We start from the raw sequence: 27,057 nt of genomic DNA, 5'->3' as shown, positions 1-27,057 counted from the left end.
CTTCTCTCAACCTCCATAGTACCGGGATTATAAGCATGCGCTACTATGCCTGGCAGATTGAGTCTTTTAAGAATTATTCAGCCAAGCTGGGTGTGTTGGCACACGCTTGTAATCCCAGCATTTTGGAGGCTGAGACAGGAGGATTTCGGTTCACAGACAGCCTCAGCTACTATTTAGTGAGGCCCTTTGCAACTCAGTGAAACCCTATTTCAAAATAAAGAATAAAAAATAGGGCTGGGGGTATAGCTCAAAGGTAGAATGCCACTGGGTTCCAACCCCAGTACTGCAAAATAAATAAATAAATAAATAAAGCCAGGCATGGTGGCACATGCCTGTAATCCCAATACTTAAAAGACTGAGATAGGAGGATTGCAGGTTTGAGACCAGCCTCAGGAGCTTAGACTCTCAGCAACCTAGTGAGACCCTGTTTCAAAACCAAAAAAAAATTAAGCTCAGAGGTTCAATCCCCAGTGTCACAAAAATAAAATAAAATAAAATAAATCAGCAGCTTTTAGTAGATTCACCGCTCTGTGCAACCTTCACTTCTGAATCCACAACATTTTCACCCTCTAAAGAAGCCCCGTACCAGTTAGCTGTTGTTCCCTGTCGCCCCTCCCGCCGTCCCCTGGCAAGGTCAGCTCTGCTTTCTGAGTCTGTGGGTTTGCCTACTCTGGACGCTTCCTGTAAGTGGAATTATACAGCGCACGGCTTTCGTGTCTTCCTTCGCTCGGCATCCTCTTCTAAAGCCCGGCTCCTTCGTGGCATGTGTCAGCGCGCCGTCCCACGGCTTGGATGCACCGCGTCTCGTTTATTCCTTCGTCACTAGATGGGCGTGAGGATGCTTCCGCTGTTTGGCCGCCGTGAACAGCCGGGCTTGAGACCCACAGCGTTAGGGAACCCGTGGGAATTCGGAAATCGGGATCTTGCTTTGCAGTTCAGAACCCGGGTTCTCTTAGCCTCAGTGTCTCATTAACTAGACTTTTGAGACAAGTATGAAGCGGAATGTTAGTTTATTTACAATGAAAACTCACCATCACTGTGCTTCGATTCCCAAGGTCCAAGCGACTCTCCCATTTGTTCTCTGCAGAATGTCCTTCTGGAACACCAGATCCTTACATCCTTACAGGGAGGCTTTCCCTGGGTCTTATGCCTGCGCCTGAACCAGTTGCTTTTGGGTGAATGTGGAGCCGGGGACAAAGGAGAGTTTGCTGTGTGTAAAGTCTGGAGGCCTCGGGGTCACACAACCTGTTCCCTTGGCCATCGAGGGCCAAGCTGCCTTGGTTCAGATCCTGCCTTTCCCGCTTGCTAGCTGTGTGACTTCAAGAAAATTATTCAACCTCTCTGAGCAATTTCTTCGTGGTTTTGAGATATTAATAAGTATAACGAGGCTGGCGTGGGTTGTTGCTAGGATTAAACTAGATAATTTGTGCAACGTGTATTAGCTCCGGTGCCTCGTGTATAGCATGCAGGTGGTGGGGACCACCATTTCTCTGGCTGGTGGGTTTGCTGCTGGGACCGGAGAGGTCCCAAGTCACTGTCTGTGTGACCTTGTACGTCAACATTTTAGTCCTTATAAGTGAAATAACTCAAACTGCTTTAAACATTTAAAAATGTGGATTCGAAGCTGGGTGTGGTGGTGCACGCTTGTCATCCCAGCATTCAGAAGGCTGAGACAGGAGGATCACGGTTCACGGACAGCCTCAGCTACTTAGTAAGGCCCTTTGAACTCAGTGAGACCCTGTTTCAAAATAAAGTATTAAAAAAATAGGGCTGGAGGTGTAGCACAAAGGTAGCATGCCCTTTGGTTCCATATCTGGTACTGCAAAAAAAAAATGTGATAGTAACTGGAGAAGCTTCGGGTATTCAGATGGTGCTCACATCTCAGATGGTGCTCACATCTCTGGCCTCTGCTGTGCCCATCTCAGGCCCGTCCTGAAGGGGGCGCAGCGGAGCAACTGCCAGGGATGGAAAGTGTCTTTACAAGGGAGAAAGGGCCCAGGGCTTTTCATGGGCTCTGATTGGCCCATCTTGGGTCACATGAATATGCCTGAACCAATCATGGTGTTCCTAGAGTCAGACTACTTGGCTGGTGGATTCTGACTGACTCCCCAGGATTGGCAGAACCCCGCTGTGCGGATGGACCTCCAGCACTGAGAGGGGCCAGGTTGTGGTGACCAGAACAAAAGAGGAACGTTGAGCTCTAATCGACGGGTATCCAAAGCCAAGGAGCTGTGTCTTTCCTTTCCTGATTGACCAAGACGCCCCTTAGATGTGTTCATTCACGGAGACAGGTTGTTAGGTCTGTGGATTGAGGTCCCCTCCTAACCCCTTGTGTAGTGACCTCTAATCATAACACTGTTGATCTATGGGGCTGGGCAGCTCTTTGTTGTAGAGGGCTGTTCTGTTCATTTGTAGGATTTTAGCGTCTCTGATCACTACCCACTAAACATCAGTAGCATCCCAACCCTCGTGTCGTGACAACCAAAAATGTCTCCACACATTGTTCAATGTCCCCTGGGGGTCAACACCCCCAATTGAGAACCACTGTTTTAGGTCTGACATTGATCTGTTAGGCGTTATGTTAGGGCTAGGCTCCTTAACTCTGTGTGTGTGTGTGTGTGTGTGTGTGTGTGTGTGTACACGTGCACACCCAGAGATTGAACCCAGAGACATCTACCTCCATCCTACACCCCCAGCCCTTTTTATTTTTCAATTTGAAGCAGGGTCTTACTGGGTTGCAGACAGTCTTGCTAGGTTGCTAAGGCTGTCCTTGAACCTATGATCCTCCTGTCTCAGCCTCCCAAGTACTGGGGTTGTGTCACCAACTTTCTTCCTTATCCCCAAGCTCTTTGACCGTGGCCTACCCCTGATAATGCCTCCCACTGATAAGCGTGGTCCTGCTGCAGCCACCAGGACCTATCCCAGCTCTGCTCAGCATGCTTCCCGCCCCGTCTAGGCGCACTCAGGAAAGACAGGCTTTGGAATATAGACTCCCCGTCTTGACCTTGGAAGGTGATCTATCACAAGGCTGTCCCCACAGTGTCTGCAAAGCACAGACAGCGTGACACCTCTTTGGACAGCGCTTTGGGAGAAGGGAGGCGATCTATTGCCTGAAACGCAGACTTCCTGGGCCTGGCGCGGGGCTTCTTCACGTCTGGCCCGGGGTCTCTTACAGCCAGTTCATCCGGTCTGTCCCTGCGGAGTCCGCTCAGGCAGTAAATCCCAGGGAATGAGTCTGTGTGGGGAACATCTCAGGAGCCCTTTTGTTCTACGGACAATTAACTTCTACTGCACATTAACTGCGAGCGGCTGCATAATTTAAAAACACCACGCTTCCATTGGGGAAGGATTTCAGCTCAGACGACTCTGAATGGCTGTGATTTAGGATCCATAAACTCAGTTCAAGGCAATAAATATGTAAGTAATTGATGATGTAGTGTGCGAGGAACTTAAGCGCCATCCATCACGCCGAGGCAAGTCAGGGCTGTGGACGCGCTCTGAGAACAGAATGATAGGAGGGGGATAAATGGCCGGAGGGACCCAGACAGCTCTGTCCTCCCATAACTCACTGCTCCATCTCCAGAGTTGTGGCCTCCTTCCCACGGGAGCCTGTTCCCTGTTTTGTCTTCCCTGGCCAAGGAAAGAGAGGCTGGGGACGCCTAGGTTGCTCTAGGGGCCACCACCTTTTCAAGCACACCTACTATGTGCCGGGATTTACTTTATATCCCTCATTTGCCTGGTTCTTCAGGACATTTTGCATATGAGTTCCATCTCCCCCATTTTACAGAGAGAGGGAAGTCCAGAGAGGGTGCAGGCACAGCCCAAGACACCTCTCAACTCTGCACCTACACACGAATTCCATTCTGCCTTTTAGGCAAAAGAAGAGGCGCTTTGCACCCTGGGTTGCCTGGGTTGTGAACCCACAATCCACAAATGAGTCCTTTCACCCACGCCTGGGCCGGGATGTCGAGCCCAGCTTCTAGAACTGTACCGGTGGTCTCCGTGTCCCCCACTTTCCTCTTCCTGGCACCGCTGTTATTGCTGCTACTGCTTCTGATGGTTTATTTCAACGAGAGACCATTTACAATTGAAACTGATGGAACACAGGCCTGGCTGTGTTTCTCCCTGCACGAGGACATTTGCAGCGATGGCCACATAGGGCTTCTGTCTGTCAACTCTGGTTTGTCATCATTTAAGCCTGAGCCAGGCAGGGTGAGCCAGCTTCTTCCAATTATTATCTTCCTTCGGGTCAAGGAGACAGGTCCTGAGTCTGTGTACTTTGAGTTGGCTCTGCCAGCCCGACCTCGGATATTTAGGGTCTCCAGGCCGCCTCTCCTCCTCCTGCCGTGGGCCTCCAGGAAGACACACAAGACCCCCTACCCACTCTGCTGTGGTGTCTCCCATCTAAGAGACAGTCTCAGAAGTGGCTTTGCCGTCAGGGAGACTGTCTTGGTTAACATTTTCACTATTATAATCCAAAACAACTGGCCATATGACATAGGAGGAGAGAGATTTATGTTCATAGTTTTTGTGAGATTTCAGGGTTCAGTCTATGTCAGGCTGGGTCTGTGGAGCTCAGGACATGGCAGTGGGAAGAAAGAGAGAGAGAAAGGGAGAGAGGAGAGGAGAGAAGGGAAGGGAAGAGGAGGGGAGGAGGGGAGGGGAGGAGGGGAGAGGAGGGGAGGAGGAAGAGAGGGGGGAGAGGAGGGGAGAGGGAAGAGAGGAGAGGAGGGGAAGGGAGGGGACAGAAGAGGAGAGGAGAGGAGAGGAAAGGAGAGGAGAGGAGGGGAAGGGAGGGGAGAGAAGAGGAGAGGAAAGGAGGGGAGAGGAGGGAAGGAGGGGAGAGGAGGGGAGGAGGGGAGAGGAGGGGAGGGGAGAAGGAGGAGAGGGAGGAGAGGAGAGGAGAGGAGAGGGAGGGGAGGAAGGGGAGAGAAGAGGAGAGGGAAGGAGGGGAGGAGGGGAGGGGAGAGGAGGGGAGGAGGAGAGGGAGGAGAGAGGAGGAGGGGAGGGAAGGAGGGGAGAGGAGAGGAGAAGGAGGAGAGGGAGGAGAGGAGAAGAGGGGAGGGAGGGGAGGGGAGGGGAGGGGAGGGGAGGGGAGGAGCCGACCCTGCTTTCACATCACAGAGGCTAAACACAAGACAGCAACAGGAAGGAAGAAGGAGCCATATATAATCCCCAAGGCCACACTCCCAGAGATCTACCTCCTCTCGCCACCGCCTTACCTGCTCAGGTTACTACCCAGCAAATTCATTACAATGGAATTATCCGCTGATGAGATTAAAACCCTCAAGACTTAATTATTTCAACTCCGAACATCCATACACGAGCTTTTCAGGGGATATTCTACATCTAACCACAATAGAGACCTAGATTCAAATCACTGCCTGTATCAGTAAGACATTTTCCTTGGGCGACCACTGAGCCTGTTATTACTACTATTTTTTTGTAAAATGGAATCATTAGTAACCTTTCTCACAGGGCACATTTTTAATTTATTTATTCATTCATGCAGTAAATACATGGGGAGATACCACTCAGTGTTAGTTGCCAAGGAAATAGGGAGTTGTGGGGGCGGTCGTATGAAATTGACTTGGTTATTCTAGAGTCAGTGGGCTAGTGAGCCAAAAAATCTTGGGCCAGGGGTCCCCAAACTTGAGTGTACCTTATTACCTGGAGATGAGCACAATTAAATCAGGGATCGTCATGATTTTTATTTAAGGGCCATATATAGCAATTATTTTTGGCTTTATGGGCCTTTGGGCTATAAGCTCTGCAGCTCTAGACAAATAGACATAATCATGTTCCAATAAAACTTTATTTACAAAAGTAGCCTGTGGGCCAGATTTGCCTCATGGACCACAGGTAGCTGACCTCTGAATTAAATCACCGTGGAAGTGGGGCTGACACACGCATCCGCGTTTCCAAGATGCTGGCAGTCTGGGAAACCACCGATTCAGGTGTGCCTGGTCCACATCTCTTGTTATCACTATGACTGTGCTTCAGATCAGAGAAGTCAAGTCATTTTCCCAGGGGGAACCAGGACAGTAATGCTGGCCTTGCTAACTCCATTCTTTGGACCACTCCGTTTTGCCTCTAGGTGGTCAGAGCCTCAATGTCTTCCTCCATGAAATGGGATGGACGTTGAGGGTGGCGGGGAGGACGGATGGCTAAGTGGACATCGGTGACAGGTTGCCCTTGGGTGTGACCTGGTCACTGGTGCACATTACGGGGGAGAGTCAGGAGGGCTGGTGGGGGCTGAGGGGTCAGGACCTGGGGAACCGCGAGGCCTTGAGTGGCCAGGAGACCGGGAGAGGAAGCAGGCTGCATTAGGCACCCCAGCCGAGGTCCAGCCCCAGCTCAGGTGCAGAGTGGGGCTCCTGGCTTCAAGGGACCCGACTATCCCAGGCCCTGCAGGAAATAAGGATTGAATTCTTTATTCATAGGGACGCTGCCAGCCTGTTTTTGCTAAAGTTAGCAAGAAAAGCCGTTCATGTCTTAGCTCCAAGCCACACTCCGACACAGACACCAGACACATAGCAACGCAGAACCGGCAGCCTCCACCCCAGGAGCTCGCGGTCAGCGGTGGAGGAGAGACCCGTGCTCACGATGAGGCGAGCTGGCCGGAGAGCCACCTGTGGGCACCATAGGGTGGTCACGGCAGGGGCGTCCTCTCCCGGGCTTCCTGGAGGGTGGTGCATGAGGTAGATCTTGAGAGAGGAGTCGGCCCGAGTCCACATAGGAGAAAAGGGTCAGAAGAATGTATATTGGAAGGTGGGGCCATGAAGCAGAAGATTCATGGCATAATGTGAGTATAACTTGGGAAAGGTGGACAGGCCCCAGTGGCCCCAAGCTCTGGCATCCTCCTTCTCAAATGCATGGGCTTCTCTTCCCCTTTGGCCTAGGGTCAGCATATTTCTCCTATCTGCATGCCGTTCACTCAGGTTGATGCGATGCTGTGGTGGGAGTCTTTGGGACAGTTATTTAAGATGTTCCAAGTTTAGACCAACCCTCTGGAACAGGGACCACTCATAATGCCACTCAGCACTCATCTAGGACCCTGCCCTCGGGCTTGGTGAAGCCCCCCACTCCCCAGCACCACAAGGCACCTCCTCAGAGATCTTTTTTTTTCCCAAGCACCTCCCAAACAAACCAAAGGGGGTCCATTGTCCTCACGATTCTCCCGTGTCTCTAGATGTTAACGTTTTATTTCCTTTTGTGTCCATTTTCCTCTTATGACCTCATTACATAAAAAGAGCTTGACATGTTAGGATGTGTCCCTTGTCTTTTCAGACCTTAGCAGCAAAATGAGAACAAGAAACGTTTGAGTGGGATTCTGAGGGAGGGGCAGGGAGAAGGAAGGAAGGTAGGATTCCTCTTAAGTCTGTTTTATTTTTTATTGTGGTGCTGGGAATTGACCCCAGGGGCTTTCTACCACTGAGATATACCCCAGCCCTCTTTGTTATTTGTTTCAAAAGTAGGTCTCACTGAGTTGCTGGGGCTAACTGCAAATCTGAAACCCTCCTGTCTCAGCCTCCCAGGTACTGAATTACAGGGGTGCACCACCACGCCCAGCGGGCTCTCATCTTTTTTGGCTCCTTGGGGTGTTGTCTAACAGAATGAGAAGCCCATGGGCTCGTTTTTCTTGTCACTACCCCCACTCCATTGGCCACGGCTGTCCCCGTCCCCGGCACACAGACCCATCCTGCTGTGAACATCTGTAACCCCACAAGGGACAGAACGACTCTCATGGCAAGAGGGAGAGATGTTCCTGCTGTCCACACGTTTGATTTATGGCAAATTAAGGAGGCCCTAAGTTACCTGCCAGGACTCAGAGGCCAGGTGGTAATAGTCTTTGTAAAAGAGAGAGAGAGTGATTGTGGAAGGGGATTATTAGAATTAATATGTTAGAGCTTGCCCAGTAGATCCCAAAGGTGTCTTTGATTTAGATTCACCATCTTTTTTTCTAACCCTGAGCAGGGACCACGAGAAACAGGTGATGGAGAATGAGGCTTCTGTCCTGGGATGCCTTTCCTGCACTTCCCTGTCTCTTCTTCCCACGTGTCAGCCCCACCTGCTCTCTTACCTTGGCTCAGTGCCTTCAGTGTCCAATCTTCCCCTTACAATGATGGTTCCCACCTGGAGACACTCCCAGCCGGGCGTCTCCTCCATCCCCTTCACCAGGACCGCCACCTCTCCGGTTGTAACTCACACTCTTCAAGGCCTTCTCTCTGCTTTGATAAAGTGACAGCTAGAAAATCGCATTAATGAACCCAGACAGACGCGGCGAGAGGAGAGAGTTCATTTCCCTCTTCCGCTGCCTCGCCAGTCGACCTGGATTCCAACAGTTGCCTGTCATCAGAGGCACCCGCTTCTCACGGAAGATTCTACCAGGAGACGGTCAGGGCTAGAAAGAACACAGGTCTTGGTTATCTGGGCTTCTTCTGGGTCCTTCTATGCCCAGGAGGCCTCTTCTGTAAAATGGAGATCAGAACAACACGGCCTTGGAGTTCTGGGATTCAGTGAGCAGAGGTGTTAACACCAGGTGGTCACATATTTTGACTTGGAGATTGCAGGCTATTTATCCGAGGGTTCCCTTCGAGTAAGTAGTCAACGTGGGTCTTGAACTCAGGTCTTTCTCCAAGGAAGAACAAAACATTTCTGCTAATCAGCCAGAGAGATGAGTTTCACAGCCCCAAATCAGGAATTGACCTACTATTTTTTCTTGGTACTAGGGTTTGAACTCCAGGTCATTCTACCCTGCAGCTACAACCCAGACCTATTTATTTATTTGTGCTAGGGATTGAACCCAGAGGTGTTCTACCTTTGAGCTTACCCCTAGCCCTATTTTTTTAAATTTTGAAACAGGGGCTCATAGGTTGCTAAGAGCCTTGCTAAGTTGCTGAGGTTGGCCGTGAACCTGAAGTCCTCCTGTCTCAGCCCCCTGAGTTTTGGGATTACAGGTGGGCACCGTCACACCTGACTTGAAATACTTTTGCTATAAGGGGCCGGGTGATCATCATTGTAGGGTTTGTGGGCTATCCTGCTCCTGTTACATTGACTCGACTCTGTGGCTCTCATGAGGACGCAGACGTACATCGATACGCACGCCAGCAAGGGACTTCATGGCAGTCACACTTCACTTATGAAACCAGATGGTGGGCCGGATTTGACCTGAGGGTCAAGCTTGTTACCTCTGCTCTGAATCACGGTCCACGGAGAGCTCTGTCGTGTTCTAACTGGCGTTTCAATTCCAGAGGCAGAAAAACTATGACAGTGACAGAAACAGAAATAACAATATTATGTCGGGCACTTCATTGAGTGCCGTTCTAATTTTGTCGCCCCTCTCAATCCTCCTAACAATCCTACGAGGATGTATGATGATCCCTTTCTGTAGGAAATGAAACTCAGACTCAGAGAAGTAAAAGTGAGCAAGGTCCCATAGCTCATAAGTAGCAGCGATGGTATTTGTCACAGATCTGCCTACTGCAGAGCTCCCTTCTCTTCTCCTCCTCCTCCTCTTCTTCTTCTTCTTCTTCTTCTTCTTCTTCTTCTTCTTCTTCTTCTTCCTCTCTCTCTCTCTCTCACACACACACACACACACACACACACACACACACACACACACTGGGAAAATGGATACCTGGAAGCTCTCCCCATTCAGAAACAAGTTCGTGGTTCTGTCTCCAAGGAGGCCCATACTCAAGGCCTTGCCTCTAGACAGAAGCCCACACGTGCCCTGGTGGCTTTGGCCCTGATGCTCCATTCTGCAATGCTTCTGTTCCTACAAAGGAAGCTTGGCCATCTCCCTTGTTTTGCCTCAGAGCCAGGGCCCCAGGAGTCTCCTCTGAGACCCCAGGGTGTGATCTCCCACCCAGAGGGAACATCAGTGTCCTTACTCACCTCCAGCCTCACAATCAGTCCCCTCTGCCTTATTTCTTGCGCCGTGACAGGGTTTCAAACCCACCCTCTTCTGTGTCCATGCCAAGTGGCCCCCTGGAAGGCTCCCTGGCCATCGAGGGTCCCAAGTGGTGTCATCCAGATCTTGAGAAGCGGAGTGCACTTGTCTCAGAGAGAAAGCTCTGTCCCAATCCGCACAGAAACTCAATTTCGCTCTGCATGCGGCGCCGCGGAGCTGTAACCTTTAGAGACAGCACATACTTCAAATACTCTTAGACCCGATGTATTTGAGCTGGATATTAAAGCAAATAGAGTTATTCCCTGCTATGTGAATACTTTCACGAGTGGCTTTAGTCAGGGACCGGATGGTGCCTTGGCTGAATCATTGGGATTTTAGCTGTTGGTTGACCTGTGGCCCCACAAGAAAAGTTTAATGGTTTAAGTTTTATTAGCTTTGGGTATCTTTGGGCCTGAAGAATTTTCTAGTTGATTCAAATGCAGCCTAAGTTATTGCTCAGTCTGACATGTCCCCGGCTGGAATCTTTAGTAGGACAATTTGGATTTTATTTACAGTATTTCCAAGCAGGAGCTCTGAGGCTTGGCTGTCCCAGTTCAGACGCCGGTTTTCCTGCCTAAAACGGAGTTATGGAGATTAAGTGAAATTCTGTATCTAAATCTTATAATCTAAGTCCTGCCATACAGTAGGTGCTCAATAAATGTTAGCTGTTTGTATTAATAATGTTATATGCTCAGAGGTCTTTATCTCCATGGAAACACGTAAGGATTAGGTAGCTCCCCTCTATCCAAGAAGGTTTAGAGACCCAGAGACTCTCATAGACAGTTTCTCGTGGTCCTTTCCAATTCTAGAAAAGGGATGGGTTTTAAATTCATTTTTTTTTTTTACTTATCTCAGCAAAGGGCATAGTGCAGGGGTGGATATTAAGACTTCAGTTGTATAGGAAATTGGAGTTAACTCTAAAATGCACAAAGCCAGGCGTGGTGGCGCATGCTTGCAATCTCTGTACTTGGGAGGCTGAGACAGGAGCAGCACAGGTTCACAGACAGCCTCAGCTACATAGCGAGGCCCTCTGCAACGTAGTGAGACCCTGTTTCAAAATAAAGAATAAAAAATAGGGCTGGGGGTGTAGCTGGTAGGTAGAATGCCCCTGAATTCCATCTCCGGTACCACAGAAAAGAAAAGAAAATCTACCAAATGCAAACCAGATGACTTTGAACAATGTGGTTGTCCTGTTTTCTTTACTGCAAACTGGGGATGTTATCCCCTAAGGACTCGGCCAGGAAGTGGCTTGGGAGACATGTCTTCATCCGGAAGGTGTGCGGTAGATTAGACTCCACCATGCTCCCCTGGCAGACAGTGGCCCGAGTCCTCTGTGCGCTTTATCCGACCTCGTCTTCAGTCAATCTCTCAAGACAGGTACTGCCATTGCCCACATTTTTTTTCCATGATGATACTGAAGCCCCCAGGGCTGTCACTCTCCCAGGGGTGCACAGCAGGTCACATCTCTGATAGGCCTTAATTTGCCATCTGTAAAATGGGGTACTATGTATGTCCCTGCCTACCACACAAGAGTATTTACAGGATTAATCAGTTTAGATTTGTTCCAAGTCGCATGCAATATTTCTCTAAGATCTTTCAAGGCAGCTGAGTGCAGTGGTTCACACTTGTAATCCCAGTACTTGGGAGGCTGGGACAAGAGGATCGCAGGTTTGCAGCCAGCCTCAGCAAATTAGGGAGGCCCTCTGCAACCTAGTGAGACCCTGTTTCAAATTTAAAAATAAAACAGGACTAAGGATATAACGCAAACGCAGAATGTCCCTGATTTCAATCCCCTGTCTGTCTGTCTATCTGTCTCTCTCTCTCTGTCAAACACACACACACACACACACACACACACGAGTCTCCCAACGCCGTGCAAATTTCTAGTCAACCAGTGAGCTAGCAGCTTTAGCCAGGACTTGGCACTGGTTCATTTATGATTCATGTATTCATTCATGCATGGACCACTCACTTTTCCTTTAAGCAGATCTCAAGCAAGACACTAGGGATATGGTGACAGATGAGACTCAGGCCCGCCTCACGGACTGTCAGCATAGTAGAGAAATTTTTTTTTTTTTTTTGTGGTACTGGGGGTGGAACCCAGAGGCTTTCTACTTCCGGGCTACACTCCCAGACCTTTTTTTATATATTTTATTTGGAAACAGGGTCTCACTAAGTTGCTGAGAGCCTCACTAAGTAGCTGAGGCTGGCTTCGAACCCGTGCGATCCTGCTGTCTCAGCCTCCCAAGCGCGGGGATTACAAGCGTGCGCCGCCACGCCCGGCGTAGTAGACAAATTTTAAAGAGTGATTTTTTTTTTAAACTCTGCCTTGCCTTCATCCCATGGTTACCTCTTTCTTTTTCCCGAGTTGAATTTAGGAGTACTTATCTCGTGATACTTTCTTACGGAGTTCCCCCTGAAATCCAGTCTGGGCCATAGCAGATGATCCGGTGTTAACAAATTAGTGACTTTGAGAAGCAGCACTCGCTGCGCTCTTCTCTACCGTCAGCAGATGCTGTGCGTTACTTGAGCAACGCCCCAGGCTGCAGCGTGAACTGCATTCCCTTGGCTCTTCAGCAGCGTTGAGGGTTCAGGTGGGATCGTGACCATCAGATAGGAGAGGACCAGGCTAGGAGAAGAAAGTCCAAGGCTCGCATGCCGGCCTGGGATGGGCTAGGGAGTTGGGGGGGGGGGCTGAGGAAGTGGGGAGACCCTGCCGCTGTTCTGCAGTCACAGCCTGGCATGCTTGCCCCCCCTTGGAGAGGGAGCCAGAGGGAGCTCTTAGATTTGTAAGACACAACACAGCTAAGATCAAGGTTCCCATTGCCTTCAAACAACTCCCAAATCATCAGAGTTTTATTTTCCTAAAAAATGCTTACCTGTCTACTCATTGGCTTTGCAATTCCACCGCTAGATCCTAAGCTCAGAAACTTTGTTCTACTGTTCCGAATATCCCCAGTTTCCGAAACCGTACTTGGTACAAGAACGGTACTGTATCAGTTCCCTGTGGCTGCTGTGACAAATGGCTGCAAACTCCTTGGCTTAAAAACTACACAAATGTATTACTTTATAGTTTCTTTTTTCTTTTTCTTTTTCTTTTTTTTTTTTTTTTTGTAGGTCTGGGGATGGAACCCAGGGCATTTGACCTCCGAGCTACACCCCCTGCCCTATTTTTTTATTCTTTATTTTGAAACAGGGTCTCACTGGGTTGCGGAGGGCCTCACTGAGTAGCTGAGGCTGTCCGCGAACCGCAATCCTCCAGGTCTCAGCCTCCCGAATGCTGGGATGACAAGCGTGCGCCGCCACGCCCGGCTGACTTTATAGTTTCTGAGGGCGTGAGTCTGAAATGGGTCTCTGGTTCCTTCTGAGGCTGAAGAAGGGACCTATATACATCCACTGTCATACCTGGATTAAATGCAATACTATATGGGGTCCAGGAAATAATGTATAAAGGGCTTGGTTTGTAACATTGCTTGATACATGGTAACAGTCAACGAAAAGCAGATCTGTTGTTATTTATTTATAATTTTTCTCTCATCTCTTTTCTCTCTCTTCCTCTTTCTCACCAGCCCAGTCTTGTCTGCCATCTTTGTATGCACCCCGTGTGCTTTTCCTGTGCCTAACTCATCTGTCAGCCTAATTTCCGGCTCATCAAGGCAGAACCAGAGGGCTGTACATGGAATGGATGCTTTATTGCCGCCGGTTTCTTCCTTCTGTGAAAATTTCTATTTGTCTCTCTGACTAACCAATGTGATTTCAAAGGCCAGGGCTCCCAGTGTGTCCCCTCTTATGCAGAGGTATTTATGCAAAGTTGTCAACAGCCAGACATGTGCAAAGGGAGAAGAAACCGCCTTCCTTCCGACGCTTTCTCTTCCTATGCACTGGAAATGAAAATATCTAAGAAGCAATGTCTATTATTTTATCCCCAAGACAGACGGCAGCAGGGATGTGCAAACTTCTGGCTCCCTGTCTGCATGACTTGTTATCAGAAAATTAGAGTAGAAAAAGGAAGCTTTTGTGCAGCTATGGAGACATCTTAATAGGTGTGTTGATGGTTAAACAGAAGTCTCTGTATCGGTTTAATGGCTGTAAATGTTATTTGCCTTCTCTGTTATGATAAGGTCTCTGTTCTCCTAGTTCCCCCCCTCCTCTTCCCTTTCAACAGTTTTCCCTTCTATAAGGCTTGCAGTGGCAAGTTTAATGAAATCCAAACAAAGAAAGTAAAGAGAGCTTCTCGAAGTTCAAGATGACAGAGCCGGGGAGGGAGCTGTGCGGGGTAATTACAGCTGGAGACTAATGATGTTGTCATCGCTTAATGTAATCGGCAGAATCCGCCCCTTCAACCAGGTATTGAGAAAATGAAAACCAAACTGCTAGACTTAATCACATCCACTTTTGTTTTTTTTTAAAAAAGGCGCTGTAATTGGGAGTAACAGGGTAACTAGTACAGGAACCTAAGGGTGAGATTTGCTTCTCGCAAAAGCTCACCGGAGTTTTAGGAACTCCAGCTGATTTTCTTCCTTTCCTGGTGGAGGAGGTGATGGCGGTCAAGGAGGAGTTATCTAGAGACAGAGAGAAGCACAGACAGCAGTTTTCAGCCTTGGTGTGAGTGCCACATTCTCTTTTTCCGGTGGGAATACTGATAACATTGTGTGTACAGAGACACAGTATCCGGGTATAAAGTGCACAGCTCAGTGTCTCACAATATTGACTCATGGATAAACTCAGTGTATCCATTATAATACTGTTGGACCCGACAAACTCGTGTAAGGTTCTTACTCTGCCCCAGGTGTTTATGCCATGATGATAAAGGTTCTTGCCTCTGCAGAGGTGACACCTGAACACAGGCTTGTGGGCGCTACCTTAGTGTCCACTCGTGGCAGACATTGCTAATCTATCTCGGTTCTCTTTCCCGCCGAGCCTCAGAATCCTTCTCAACACAACTTATCTAGTCAGCCGCTACAAGTGGCCCATGAGACAAAGCCTGTTGGCGCTCCTAGGATTGTAGATTTCCCCTAAGGCCAACCCTTCCTCCCCAGCAGAGCCTCGAGAGGCACTATCTTTCCGCCAATGTCTAATTTCAGTTCCCAAAGAAGACAGGAATGGGGAGTGTGGGGAGGGGGAATAGAATGCTTTTGTTCTCTAATTTACTTTTCTTTCTTGTCTTTTTTGTGCCCCCCCCCACCCGCCGAAATTGAAACCAGTAGCAAAACGGGCTTTGAGCTCGATGACATTTAGTTTTTAGTTAAACCAGAGGAAATCCCACGGGCTCTGCGTCTGACTGATACATCACCCTGTCTCTTTGTTGAGTTTTCTCTGCCCTTTGGGGCTTGGAAAATCATTAGCTTGTTCAGAAAGGGTCCCAGCTTCACAAGGGCAGAGTGAGGGTTTCTGGAAACTGCTTTCAGGCTGCCTGCAGTGTCATTAGACAGAAGAGAAGGAGTGGGTTGGGGTTAAATGCTCCCTGATAGGTTCTGACATGCCCGGCTCCCCTAGGAGCAGCCCCTTCATAACAATAACTGTGCAAAATGAGGCTTGCCTCTGCAGCCCTCCATCCAGCTGGCCCGAGGAATGAGCGGGCCGGGGTGGGCAGACACCGGCTCCCCTCTCCCACTCACGAGAGGTTTCACGGGCAGCACAGTTGGCTTCTGCGAGTGCTGCATCTCTCTAGGGCCTGTGAGCTCTGCCAGGAGGCTGGCGCAGGCAGCCTGGCGAGAGGGGCGAAGGTGGGGCTGGAGCTTGGGGGCTGCAGAAGACCCAGAACTTGGGCAGGAAGGAGCAATGGAAGTCCACTGGGATTTAGCCTAACATGCGAAAGCATAGATGGGGCAGGGGCCGAGTCTGAAATCTGCATGGTTCCCCCCCTCTTTCCAGCTCATCATCCACCCACCCATCCATCCACCTGCACATCCATTCATGTCTACCTACTTATCCACCCATCTGTCTATCCACCCACCCATCCAAATACCCATCTGTCCACACACTAAGCCATACACCCATCCAGTCATGTGTACCTACTTATCCATCCACCCACCCATCTATGCATCCATCCACCCTTCCATTCATCCACCCTCTACCATCTAACTGTCCACTCACCTTCATCTACCCACCCAGCCATCCACCCATCCACCTGTAAATCCATCCATCCATCCATCCATCCATCCATCCATCCATCCACCCATCCACCCATCCATCCATCCATCCACCTACCCACCTACTCATCAGCCATCCACCCCTCCACCCGCTTTTTTTTTTTTTTTTTTTTACAGGTCTGGGGATGGAGCCCAGGGGTATTCGACCTCCAAGCTACACCCCCTGCCCTATTTTTTATTCTTTATTTTGAAACAGGGTCTCACTGAGTTGCAGAGGGCCTCACTAAGTAGCTGAGGCTGTCCGCGAACCGCAATCCTCTTGTCTCAGCCTCCAGAATGCTGGGATTACAAGCGTGCGCCACCATGCTTGGCTCCTCCACCCACTTTCATCTGTCCATCCCACCCACCTACCTGTCCATACATCCACTCACTTACTTACCCACCCACTCATGCACCTGCCCATCCACATTGATCTGCCCGTCCACCTGCCCACCCTCCTGTTCATCTATTCATCCACTAATCTATCCACTTTTGTCTCTCCATTCATCCACTGACCCACCTATCCGCCCATTCCTCCACCCATCTCCATTCTCCATCGTCCCTCCGTCCACCTGCACTCCCGCTCACCCATCCATTCGCCCACTCACCCATCCATGCATTCTTTCATCCACTTATTCTAGGATGACTCTAGGTGACACATGGTTGGACATTCCAAAAATAATTATTACAGAATACAAGTATGACATGGTTTTCCACATGGAGTTTGCATTTACGATGAACATTTAAACAGAAACATGAATTCAACTTAAAATGTTAGAAAAATAATTTTATGGGTTGTATACACAGTTATGGCCAAAATTAGAGGAGAGTGATACCTACATGGCGGGCATCTGAATCTACTGCACTGTAACTTTGCACACAAGGGGGTAAAGTTTTGAGGGCTCTGGAGTCCCTCAGACCCGGATTCCCAGCTGCTGGATTCACAGCCACGAAGTGTCGGCATCAAGCAAGCAGCTTCCCCTCTCCCAGCCTCGGGTTCCTCACCCGCACCCTGGCTCCTGGCAAGCCCTCCTCCTGGGTTGTCTTGAGGATGCAGCCAGCTAAGTCGCGAGTCACGGAGCACAGGCCGGGCGCATACAGTTCCTTTGTGAATGAAATGATGCTCAATTTGATTCTTCCCGCAGCCATCTCCTGGCTGCCCTGGCCAGGGGACGTCCCATGGGCTTATGTGACACCCTAAACCTGTTCTCCATGTGGTCCAGTTTGGCAAGTGCAGACGTGGGAGGCCCGCCTGAGACCCGCAAGCCTCCCTGTTCCTTCCAGAGCTTGACCAGAGCCCGCCCTGACTTCTGACTGCCGTGTAACAGAATTCTCTCCTCCGCTCTTCTCTCTGCAGACACACTGTCAGTGCCGCGCTGGTCCCCGCAGATCCCTCGCAGAGACCTGGGCAACTCCATCAAGCACAGGTAGGCTGCCTTCCTGCGTGCCCGGGGGCGGGTGGTGGCAGAAGGCTGGGAGCTCCCACATCACTGTGCCCCTCTCTCCTCTGCCAGGCTAAACCTCAAATTGGCAACCAGGGCACTGAGATGTCTACATCCTATTAACCCTGCCCTGATCAAATTAGCTCCTAGTGCTTAAACGACAGGGCTTTGGAGTTAGACCAACCTGTGTTCCAATCCCAGCCAGCAAAGCTTGCAATCTTGAGGAAGTTACTTAACTTCTCTGAGACCCCATTGTTTCATCAGATACTTCTGCCCACCTGTAGGGTGGATATGAAGATTAAATTATATGTGTGTATATATACATCACATGTATACGTATATACGCACATGTGTATATATGTATACACGTGTATATATATGTTTACATATATTTAAATTATTTATTAAATTATAAATTATATATCATATATATACATCATATGTGTGCATGCACACTTAGCACAGATCCTTGCACAACAATAATTGGTATCATTGTTAAGATTAATGCTGCCGGGCGTGGTGGCACACACTTGTAATCCCCACGCTTGGGAGGCGGAGACAGGAGGATCGTGCAGGTTCAAAGCCAGCCGCGCTGGCTTAAGAGACCCTGTTTCCAAATTAAAAAAGTATAAAAATAGGTCTGGGAGTGTAGCCCAGAGGTAGAATGGTTTCCAGGAACCCCAGTACCACCAAAAAAAAAAAAAAAATTAATGCTTTGTATTCTTTTGTGTGTGTGTGGGGTTGGGACCCAGGGGCTTTTCTACCTCTGGACTATACTCCCAGACCTATTTTTAATACTTTATTTGGAAACAGGGTCAAAGTTGCTGACAGCCTCACTAAGTAGCTGAGGCTGGCTTCGAACCTGTACAATCCTCCTGTCTCAGCCTCCCAAGCGTGGGGATTATAAGTGTGCGCCACCACGCCCGGCCGAATGCTTCACATTCTAATTTGGAGAGCTCCTCACCAGAAAACACAGATTGCAGGCTGAGCTGCATGGTGCAGAGCAGAGGTGCAGGCCAGTCCAGAGCCGCAGCCCTGCTGGTGAACAGCCACCTTGCCAGGAATATACTTGCCCAGGATTTGCCTGAATCCACAGGCATCTGAATTTGACTTCCCATGTTTTATCTCATTCTATCCAAAGACTCCTTACAAACCCAATGGGGAAATGGGGCAGGCATGGCTGTGCCCAACAGAGAGGTTGGGAACCTGAGGCTCTGGAAGATGTAGCTGGGGCTTCAGAGCCTCAGTACCTCGTGTTCTTGGACACTGCGGCCGAGATCGTCGTGCCCTGGGACTGAGAGCTAGCTGAGGGACTCCTTCACTCGTCTGTGGATGACCCCCACTAGTGCAGAGAGTTTCTGTGCTAGGATTGCAACACGGAGCAAGACACAGGCATGAAGCCATTCCCTCAGGAGCTCACAGCTAGGGGAGGGTCAGTTAAGAGACCCTGGTGGAGCTGGCGGACGAGGGTTCTGGGCTCTGGGGGAGCAATACAGGGCCTACACGTTGCATGGCTCGGGGCAGGCAGCAATGAGCCCTCATACCGAACGGCAGCTCATCAACAGTTTTTGCAAGCAGTCTGTTGACAGGATAGTTGTTAAGACTCAAATGAGAAAACGTGGGAGGAGGCAGCTAGAGATAGGCGATAGACATGTCAATGGTCAGGCTGCCAGAGCTGCAGGGGAGAGTAGCAAGCTGCTGGAGGACCTGTTGAGGGTGTTTGCTGCCTGAAGGAGCTCCGAATCATCTTCATCCCTGGATTTGCCACGCCCCCGACTCAGCCACACTCCTGATTGGCCACATCCCCTTCACTCAGCCACACTCCTGACTGGCCACGCCCCTCACTCCACCACACTCCTGACTGGCCACGCCCCCAACTCCACCACACTCCTGCTTGGCCACGCCTCCAACTCAGCCACACTCCTGATTGGCCACACCCCCTTCACTCAGCCATACTCCTGATTGGCCACACACCCCTGATTCCACCACACTCCTGACTGGCCACGCCCCTGGCACAACTGCATTCCTGGATTGGCCATACCCCTGGTTCAGCCACACTCCTGGGTTGGCCACGCCCCCAACTCAGCCACACTCCTGGATTGGCCATGCCCCTGGTTCATCTCTTCCCTGGATTGGCTACACCCCAGCTTCAGCCATGCTCCTGGACTGATCACGACCTTAGTTCAACTGCACTCCTGGATTGGCCACACACTGGCTCAGCCATAACCCTGATTGGCTGCGCCCTGGCTCATCTCCATCCTTGGATTGGCTGCGCCCCTAGCTCAGTTCCATTCCCACCTCTGTTCTACCTCCCCTCCCCCTATTGGCCACACTCCTGGTTCAAGCCTACACATGGATTGGTCATGGTGTTGGCCACAACCCCGACTATCTACCTTGTATTGTCCATGCCCCTGGCTCGGCTGCACACTTACTTGGCCATGCCCCTGGGTTGACCACACCCCTGGAGCAGTGCCACACCTGGATTGGTCACGTCCCTAGCTCAGCTCCGCCCCTGAGGCAGGCTCCACCCCCAGGCTTTCTCTCCCTAACCTTGGAACCCTGAGGTCCCTCAGCTTCAGATGCTGGTAACTAATCTTGAGTATCTATGGGTCCATCTTCCTAGAGGAGCAGGGGCCTGGGATGACCTGCCAGTCTTTTAGTCTTGCCCTCTGTTCCTCGCTGGGGCTCAATGCCAGGAAGGAGAAGCTTGGACTCATCCCAGCCTTGAGGAAGAAACGAAATTAAAACCCCATTCCCTGCCATCAGAATCACACTGATCAGAGCTGGGGGACAGGGAGCGAGCCGGAAGGGAGAGAAATCGCCACCAGCCACTCGCCTCCCTCCATCCCTGCACTGCTAGCTGAAGGGCAGGACACGTGCCCCTTTGCCATCCCCAGAGATGGCAAATCCTGCAAAATAGGCCCTGCCAACCTCTCCAGCCCTGCTGAGGGCACCCAGAGGAGCTTACCCACCCCCACGCCCCAAGCTGGAGAGGGAGCCAGCCTTGGCAACCAGCAACCCGACTTGGAACGTTACTCTTTGCTTAGACAAGGAGGCTTTGGGCTGCGTCTCATTCTGTTTGGAGAGGGACTGACCCAGATCCGGCAAGATGGCACGGCCGAGGGAGGCCGACTTCCCCTCAAAATTCTGTCTCCGAGTTATGTAATCGCTTCCGACTTCCCTTTTGACACTCCGAAGCAGTGGAGATTAGATACAACTTCTGCCGACAGTGGCACAAATTGAAAATTAAAATTAACTGTGACCTGGACACCTTCAATACTTTTCTTGGGTCCAGCTCTGCTGCCGCCTCGTCTGTCAGAGGGAAGAAAGAAGCATGGGGGAAGGGATGCCGGGGAGTTGAGGTGCCTCGCCTCTCCTCGCCTCTCCTCGCCTCTCCTCGCCTCTCCTCGCCTCTCCTCCTCTCCTCGCCTCTCCTCGCCTCTCCTCGCCTCTCCTCGCCTCTCCTCCTCTCCTCGCCTCTCCTCGCCTCTCCTCGCCTCTCCTCGCCTCTCCTCCTCTCCTCGCCTCTCCTCGCCTCTCCTCGCCTCTCCTCGCCTCTCCTCCTCTCCCCTCCCTTGGGGATGGCGTGGGAGACCCTCAGACTTCTTATATTTGTGGCAGGTGGGGACCGATGGGGAGGGAGGTGGGCCAATGGTCTGGACAGGCTTTCCTTTGGGGTCCTGTTCTCTGCTCCTGAAGTGGGGGAGGTCTCAGCTCTTTGGGGATGGGGAGGGCCCCCTCTGAAGCTCCTCAGCTGAGCTAAACTCCTGGGAGGCCCTGCCTGGCTTTGTGGCCCTCTGAGAGTAATGCCAGGCCTAGCTATCGCTCTGTCCTGGAACGGAACCTGGCACATAGTAGGCCCACCCAGCAACATTCATCAAGAGAATAAATGACTGCTATGAAAGTCTAAGGTAATAATATAGTCACAACCCAGGCGCCGTTTGAAGCCATTAACACGGATGACCTCATGCAGTCCTCCCAAAGGCCGTGGCTTCATATCTTTCTTACCCCCACTTTGCAGCTGAGGAGACTGAGTCTCCAGTGGTTTACACGACTGAAGTCACCTGTCTCGGGAGAAGCCGGGCAGAGTCCAGGGCCATGCACGTCCCCTCGAGGTGCACCCTCCCAGAGATGGGTCTCTCCCCGTGGCCTGGCGCTTGAACGCTTCCTGTCTCTTTTCCTCAGGTTTTCCACCAAGTACTGGATGTCGCAAACGTGCACCGTCTGTGGGAAAGGCATGCTGTTTGGCCTCAAGTGTAAAAACTGCAAGTAAGTGTCTGGACCTCCGGCGACTCTTCTCTGCCTGACCAGCCGGGACCGTGCCAGGTTTTGGTGGAGCGCATGAGTTGGATTTCTTGACTCTTGGAAGAGTTGTTTGCTTTGCATTTTGGAAATGGGTCTTAGCCAGCACCATAGCGCATGCCTGTAATCCCAGTACTTAGGGGGCTGAGGCAGGAGGATCACAGGTTCGAGGCCAGCCTCAGCAACTTAGGCCCTTGCTTGGCAACTTACCAAGAATCTGTTTCGATCTTGTTTTTAATTTAAAAAAGGGTTAGGGCTCTTGAAGAAAGAGGAGGAGGAGGAGGAAGAGGAGAGAAATGAAGAAAGATAAAAAGGAAGGAAGGAAAGAGAGAAGGAGAAAAGAGAAAGAAAGGAAAAGAAATGGGTCTTAGGTGAATCCCTGTGCTTGGGTAGGAGATCAGGAAGAGCTATTCTGAGTAAGAACCAGAGATGATGGAGATGGCAGAGATGCCCACTGTGTGCGGGGCACAGTGGTACCTCGTATTTCCATAGCATCCGAGGTCGGGATTGGCAAGCTTTCTCTCTAGCCGACCGGATAATGACTGTGTTAAGCTTTGAGGGCTGTAGGGTCTCTGAAATTACTTCCCTCTGCCCCTGTAGCTCAAAAGCAGCCATAGCAATACAGAAATAGAGGGGACCACTGCATTCACTACAGTACAACTTTCTTTGTGAAAACAAGATGTCGACCAGCTTCGGTGGTCTGCTTGTGTTCAATTTGCCAAGTCCTTCTCTCCTCTATTCCTCCTCTTCCTCCTCCTGGCACCTCTCTGAGGGAGCATCACAATTCTCCCCATTTTACAGATGTGAAAGCTGTGCCTCAGCTAGCAAGGCTCCGTCAGGACTTGAACCCAGACCCCTAACTCCCCATCTACCTGCTTTTGTGGCCTCGTGTTGGTCCCGAGTTCTGGCGGGACCGTCCCAGCCCTGGGCACCCTGCCCTTCCCTACGCCAGCCCAGGTCACGGCTGGCCGAGCGAGGGAGCGAGGCAGGAGAAAGCTGGAATGCCGGGCTTGGGCACTGGTTTCAAATCCTGGCTCCTTCACTTTGTAGCTCAGGACCTCGGGCAAGCCACCTTTCTGTTCCTAGCATTTCATCTGTGTGAAAGGAACCGCAGTACCTGCTTGTGCCGCTGAGAACACTCAGTAGCTCCACGCGCCGGAGACAGAGCCCTGCACCTGGCTCAGCTCAGTTCCCGTCCCTTCCTGGCCGGCCTCTCTCCTCCCATAAACAAGTACCCTCTTAGTTCCGGCTATTGTAAAAGAACCATTCGCCTGTGTGTGAAAGTTTCAAGTAACCATGCGCCTGTTTGCTTTGGGAGCCCTTTAGCTTAGAGAATCTGGAAGTCCCCTTTCCCCTCCGGCCTCACTCTTCCTTTTCTAGCACAAGGACGGAACTCTCATGTGGGCCCTTTGGGACCTGCCCTCATCCCTCACCTGGATAATGAATGTAAGGTTGGGCTCCCTCCCTCCCGCCTTGTGTGGAGGATTAATTACCTTCCCTCCCGCCAAGGGGCCTGGGCTCTAGGTAGAGGGAGGGGGCAGCAAGGACAGGAGTCCGCCCCTGGAACCTGCCCTCCTGCGAGGGCCTCAGGACCCAGGCTGTCAGCTGGCCCCGGTCTTTCTGACTCCCGGAGGCGCAGGGCCAGCGCTCCGGTCTGGTTCACGGGCTGTCTGATCTTGTCTGTACACCTGCTGCTTTTGAGACCTGCCTGTCCCCATCCAGTCACACCATGTTCTGTGGGGGAAATGGCAGCTTTCACAGCCTCACACCTGCAGCCTGGAGGCTTTGAAGTCAAGTAATTAGGTGACAGGGCCGCAGCCAGGAGTCAGCCAGGCTGAACACTTCCCAGGCCGGTTCAATTTTCAGCACTAGAGGCAGAACTGGAGGCGGCTTTTCTGTGCTCTCTGTTTTAGGAGTAATGAGCAGAGACTCTGGCCCTGCCAGGGGCTGGGAGAGGAGGCTGGGGAGGGCTGGGCACAGGGGAAGAGGGCTGGCTGCAAGGACCACGTGTATGGGAGAAGCTGGAGCTGGATTAGGGTCCCTGCCCCACCGCTGAACTCCCCGCATGAGCGTGAGCTCTTGGGAGGGGTTGCATCTTGGGCTCGGTTTCCTCATCTGCAAAGAGGGCACGATTCCAGTGCCCACCGCAGAACGGCAGCAAGGAATCAACGTGGCGTCCTCGCCCCAGATTACAGTGTGTTATGCAAGGACGTTTCTCTCTGCTCCTTCTCTCGCAAAAATAAGCTTCTGGCATATAGGGGGAGAATTCAAATCAAATCAAGCCATGGCTCATTTTACCAATGACCTCGCCAATCTGCTCGGTCCTTAGAAAAACCGGCAAAAGGGTGCAAGTGTCTGTTGTGGAGTTCTGATGTTCTCTAGGGGTCTTAGCATTAGAGTCGTGTAAACTTAACAGAACTTAGTGCTGTCTGCAGTATGTGATCCTGAGTATGCATCACCACCAGCAAAAGAAGTTCAAACTTAACTCTCCTATGAGTAGAATCCTGCCCTGTCCTCACCGATGAAAGCAAGGGTGGATAGTCATTCACCTGTGTTTTCAAGGACGGACAAAACTTTGGACACCCTGGTGGGCTGATAAAAGTGTTGGGTGAGGGGTAGAAGTAACACAGAGACCTGTGGTTGGTTAAGAGGAGACCCACGAGGGAAATGAGATTCAATGAAAGAGAAGCATGAGAGCTTCAGAGAGCTGGTACCAAGAACATGGAGGCAGCTTCTTCGAGAAAATGGACAGAACCATTTATTCTCTGTTCAACTCATACTGGTTGACAAATGAATGCTGCAGGTTGAAAAGCCCTTATCCCAAATGCCTGGCACCAGAAGTACTATCATGTTTTAGAATAATTCTGATTTGGGAGCATTTATGTACACATAATGAGCTATCTCAGGGATGGGACGTCGGTCTAAACATATAATTCATTTATCTTTCATATACTCTGTATCCAGGTAACCTGAAGGTAATTTTCTGCAATATAGTTAGAGCGCCTGCATTTTGACTGTGACCCAGCATACGAGATCAAGTGTGGAATTTTCCACTTTTGGCTTCTAGTTGACACTCCAAATCTTTTGGATTTCAGAGCATTTTTTTAATTTCAGATTTTCAAATTAGGGATGCTCAACTATTAATACGTTAAAAACTATGTACCAAATACTTTTTTAGGTGCTGGGAAACAACGGGGAACAAAACAGATGGTTTCAGCCTTCTTTCTCACGGCTGTAATACAAAACAACTGACCACACAACTTAGAGGAAGAAAGATTTAGTTGCTCACACTTCTGGAGATTTCAGAGGTTCAGTCCAGGTCGGGCTTGGTCTGTGGAGTTTAGGGCGCAGCAGAAAGCAGAGAAAGAGAGCCCTGGGTCTCTGCTCTCATATCGTGGAGGCCAGAAGAAAGAGCAAACAAGCAAGGGGGGAATCCAAAGACGAACACACAGTCCCTATGTCCACACCCCAGGGACCCACCTTCTTCAGCCTCACCCCACCTACTGAGATTGCCACCCAGCAAAGCCATCACAGTGGATTCACCTAATGAGATTACAACCTTCAGTGCTTAATGTTATCAACTCTGATATAATCAACGCGTGGGTTCTTCAGGGGATATTTTATATCTAACTATAACAGAAAAAAGTCCTGTGCTCGTGGAATTTAAATTCTGGTAGGGGGAGCAGGAGGTGGTTAGACAGTAAACAAAGCAAATTAGCTTAAATATTTCCAGTGAACAGATGCTGCTAAATACTGAGAACATAGCAGAGATGGGAAATTGGAAGAGGCAGGGTAGAGCCTTGCAGTTTTAATTAAAGGGGCCAATGAGATGAGTTCTTGCTCTACCCAAGGGAGAACTTTGAGAAAATAGAGGTATGTGGTCCAGGTAATTTTCTGTCCTACTAATAAATATAGCCTTGACACACCTGGATTTGAATTCCCCCTGAAGGGAGTGATTTTCTTTTTAGGCCCAGAGCAATCCTTCTTTCCTGTGTGCCAGACCCTTCCTGTGCAACAAGGGCTGGATTATACCCGGCTTTTCGATGCGTGGTGCCCAGACCAGCCGCATTGGCATCGCCTTGGGAACTGGCTAGATGTGCGCATTCTTACGCACTGCCCACACCTGCGGCGTCTGAATTTGCGTGTCCGCACGGTCCCCGTCGTTTTTGTACACACGAAGTGCAAGAGCAGCACTCTGAGTGATCTCCGCATCCCCTTCCTCAGCGACTTCTCTTTTTTTAGGTAATGGGTCTCAAACTTTTGTATGCACCGGAGTGCCCTAGAGGATTTGCTAAAATCCCCATCATCAGGGCCCCCAGAAGATGCATTTTTAACAAGCTCCCCAGTGACGCTGATGCACAAAGTGGGGTCCTGGAACCCCACTTTAAGAACCACTGCTCATGCCGGGCGTGGTGGCGCACGCTTGTAACCCCCGCGCTTGGGAGGCGGAGACAGGAGGATCGTGCAGGTTCGAGGCCAGCCGCGCTGGCTTAAGAGACCTGTTTCGAAATAAAAATATAAAAAATAGGTCTGGGAGTATAGCCCGGAGGTAGAAGGGCTTCCAGGAACCCCAGTACCACCACAAAAAAAGAAAGAAAGAAAACACTGCTCTGCAGAGAAGTCACCAATTATAAAACAAAATCAAACTTCATTGTCCATCTGGGCATTATATAGCTGGGAGGTGTTTTTTTGTGTGTGGTTTTGTTTGTTGGTTGGTTGGTTGGTTGGTTGGTGGTACTGGGGATAGAACCCTTCTATTTCCGGGCTATACTCCAGACTTATTTTATATTTTTATTTGGAAACAGGGTCTCTTAAACCAGCGGGGCTGGCTTCGAACCTGCACGATCCTCTTGTCTCTGCTTTCCAAGTGCAGGGATTACAAGCGTGCGCCACCACGCCGGGCAATGGGAGATGTTTTTATAAGGAAGAGCCATATTGGGGGTGGGTACTGGGGATTGAACATCAGGGACTGTACCTCCAAGCTACACCCCCCCAGACCTTTTGTTAATTTATATATAAATAGGATCTTGCTGAGTCTGGCCTTGAACCTGCAATCCTCTTGTCTCAGCCTCCCAAGTCTTAGGATTACCTGAATGTGCCACCACGCCCGGCTAGGAGGGAAGTCTTGACTGATTTTCAAGCTCCTCTGTTCTTAGGCACCCTCAAGTGACCTCATAGCTCTGGGTTTTGTTCATCATCCTCTCTCTAGGAAAATTGATTAAAATTT

General features: G+C 50.4%; 1 protein-coding gene across 1 annotated transcript in view; it reads left to right on the top strand.

Annotated features, from left to right (window-relative positions):
* KSR2 (kinase suppressor of ras 2) overlaps positions 1-27,057 on the top strand; it is a gene marked incomplete at both ends in the record, with an annotated part of 432,583 nt that overhangs the window by 309,637 nt on the left and 95,889 nt on the right. The window contains 2 exons of the mRNA XM_080717771.1: positions 17,444-17,513; positions 21,714-21,797. Coding sequence (XP_080573897.1) covers positions 17,444-17,513; positions 21,714-21,797 — 154 coding nt within the window. The remainder of the gene's footprint in view (positions 1-17,443; positions 17,514-21,713; positions 21,798-27,057) is intronic.

Source organism: Muscardinus avellanarius, assembly GCF_963383645.1.
Source record: "Muscardinus avellanarius genome assembly, chromosome: 21".
In the NCBI taxonomy this organism is placed as follows: Eukaryota; Metazoa; Chordata; class Mammalia; order Rodentia; family Gliridae; genus Muscardinus; species Muscardinus avellanarius.
Note: the sequence above shows the minus strand (reverse complement) of the source record. Positions and strands in the feature narration are given on the sequence as shown.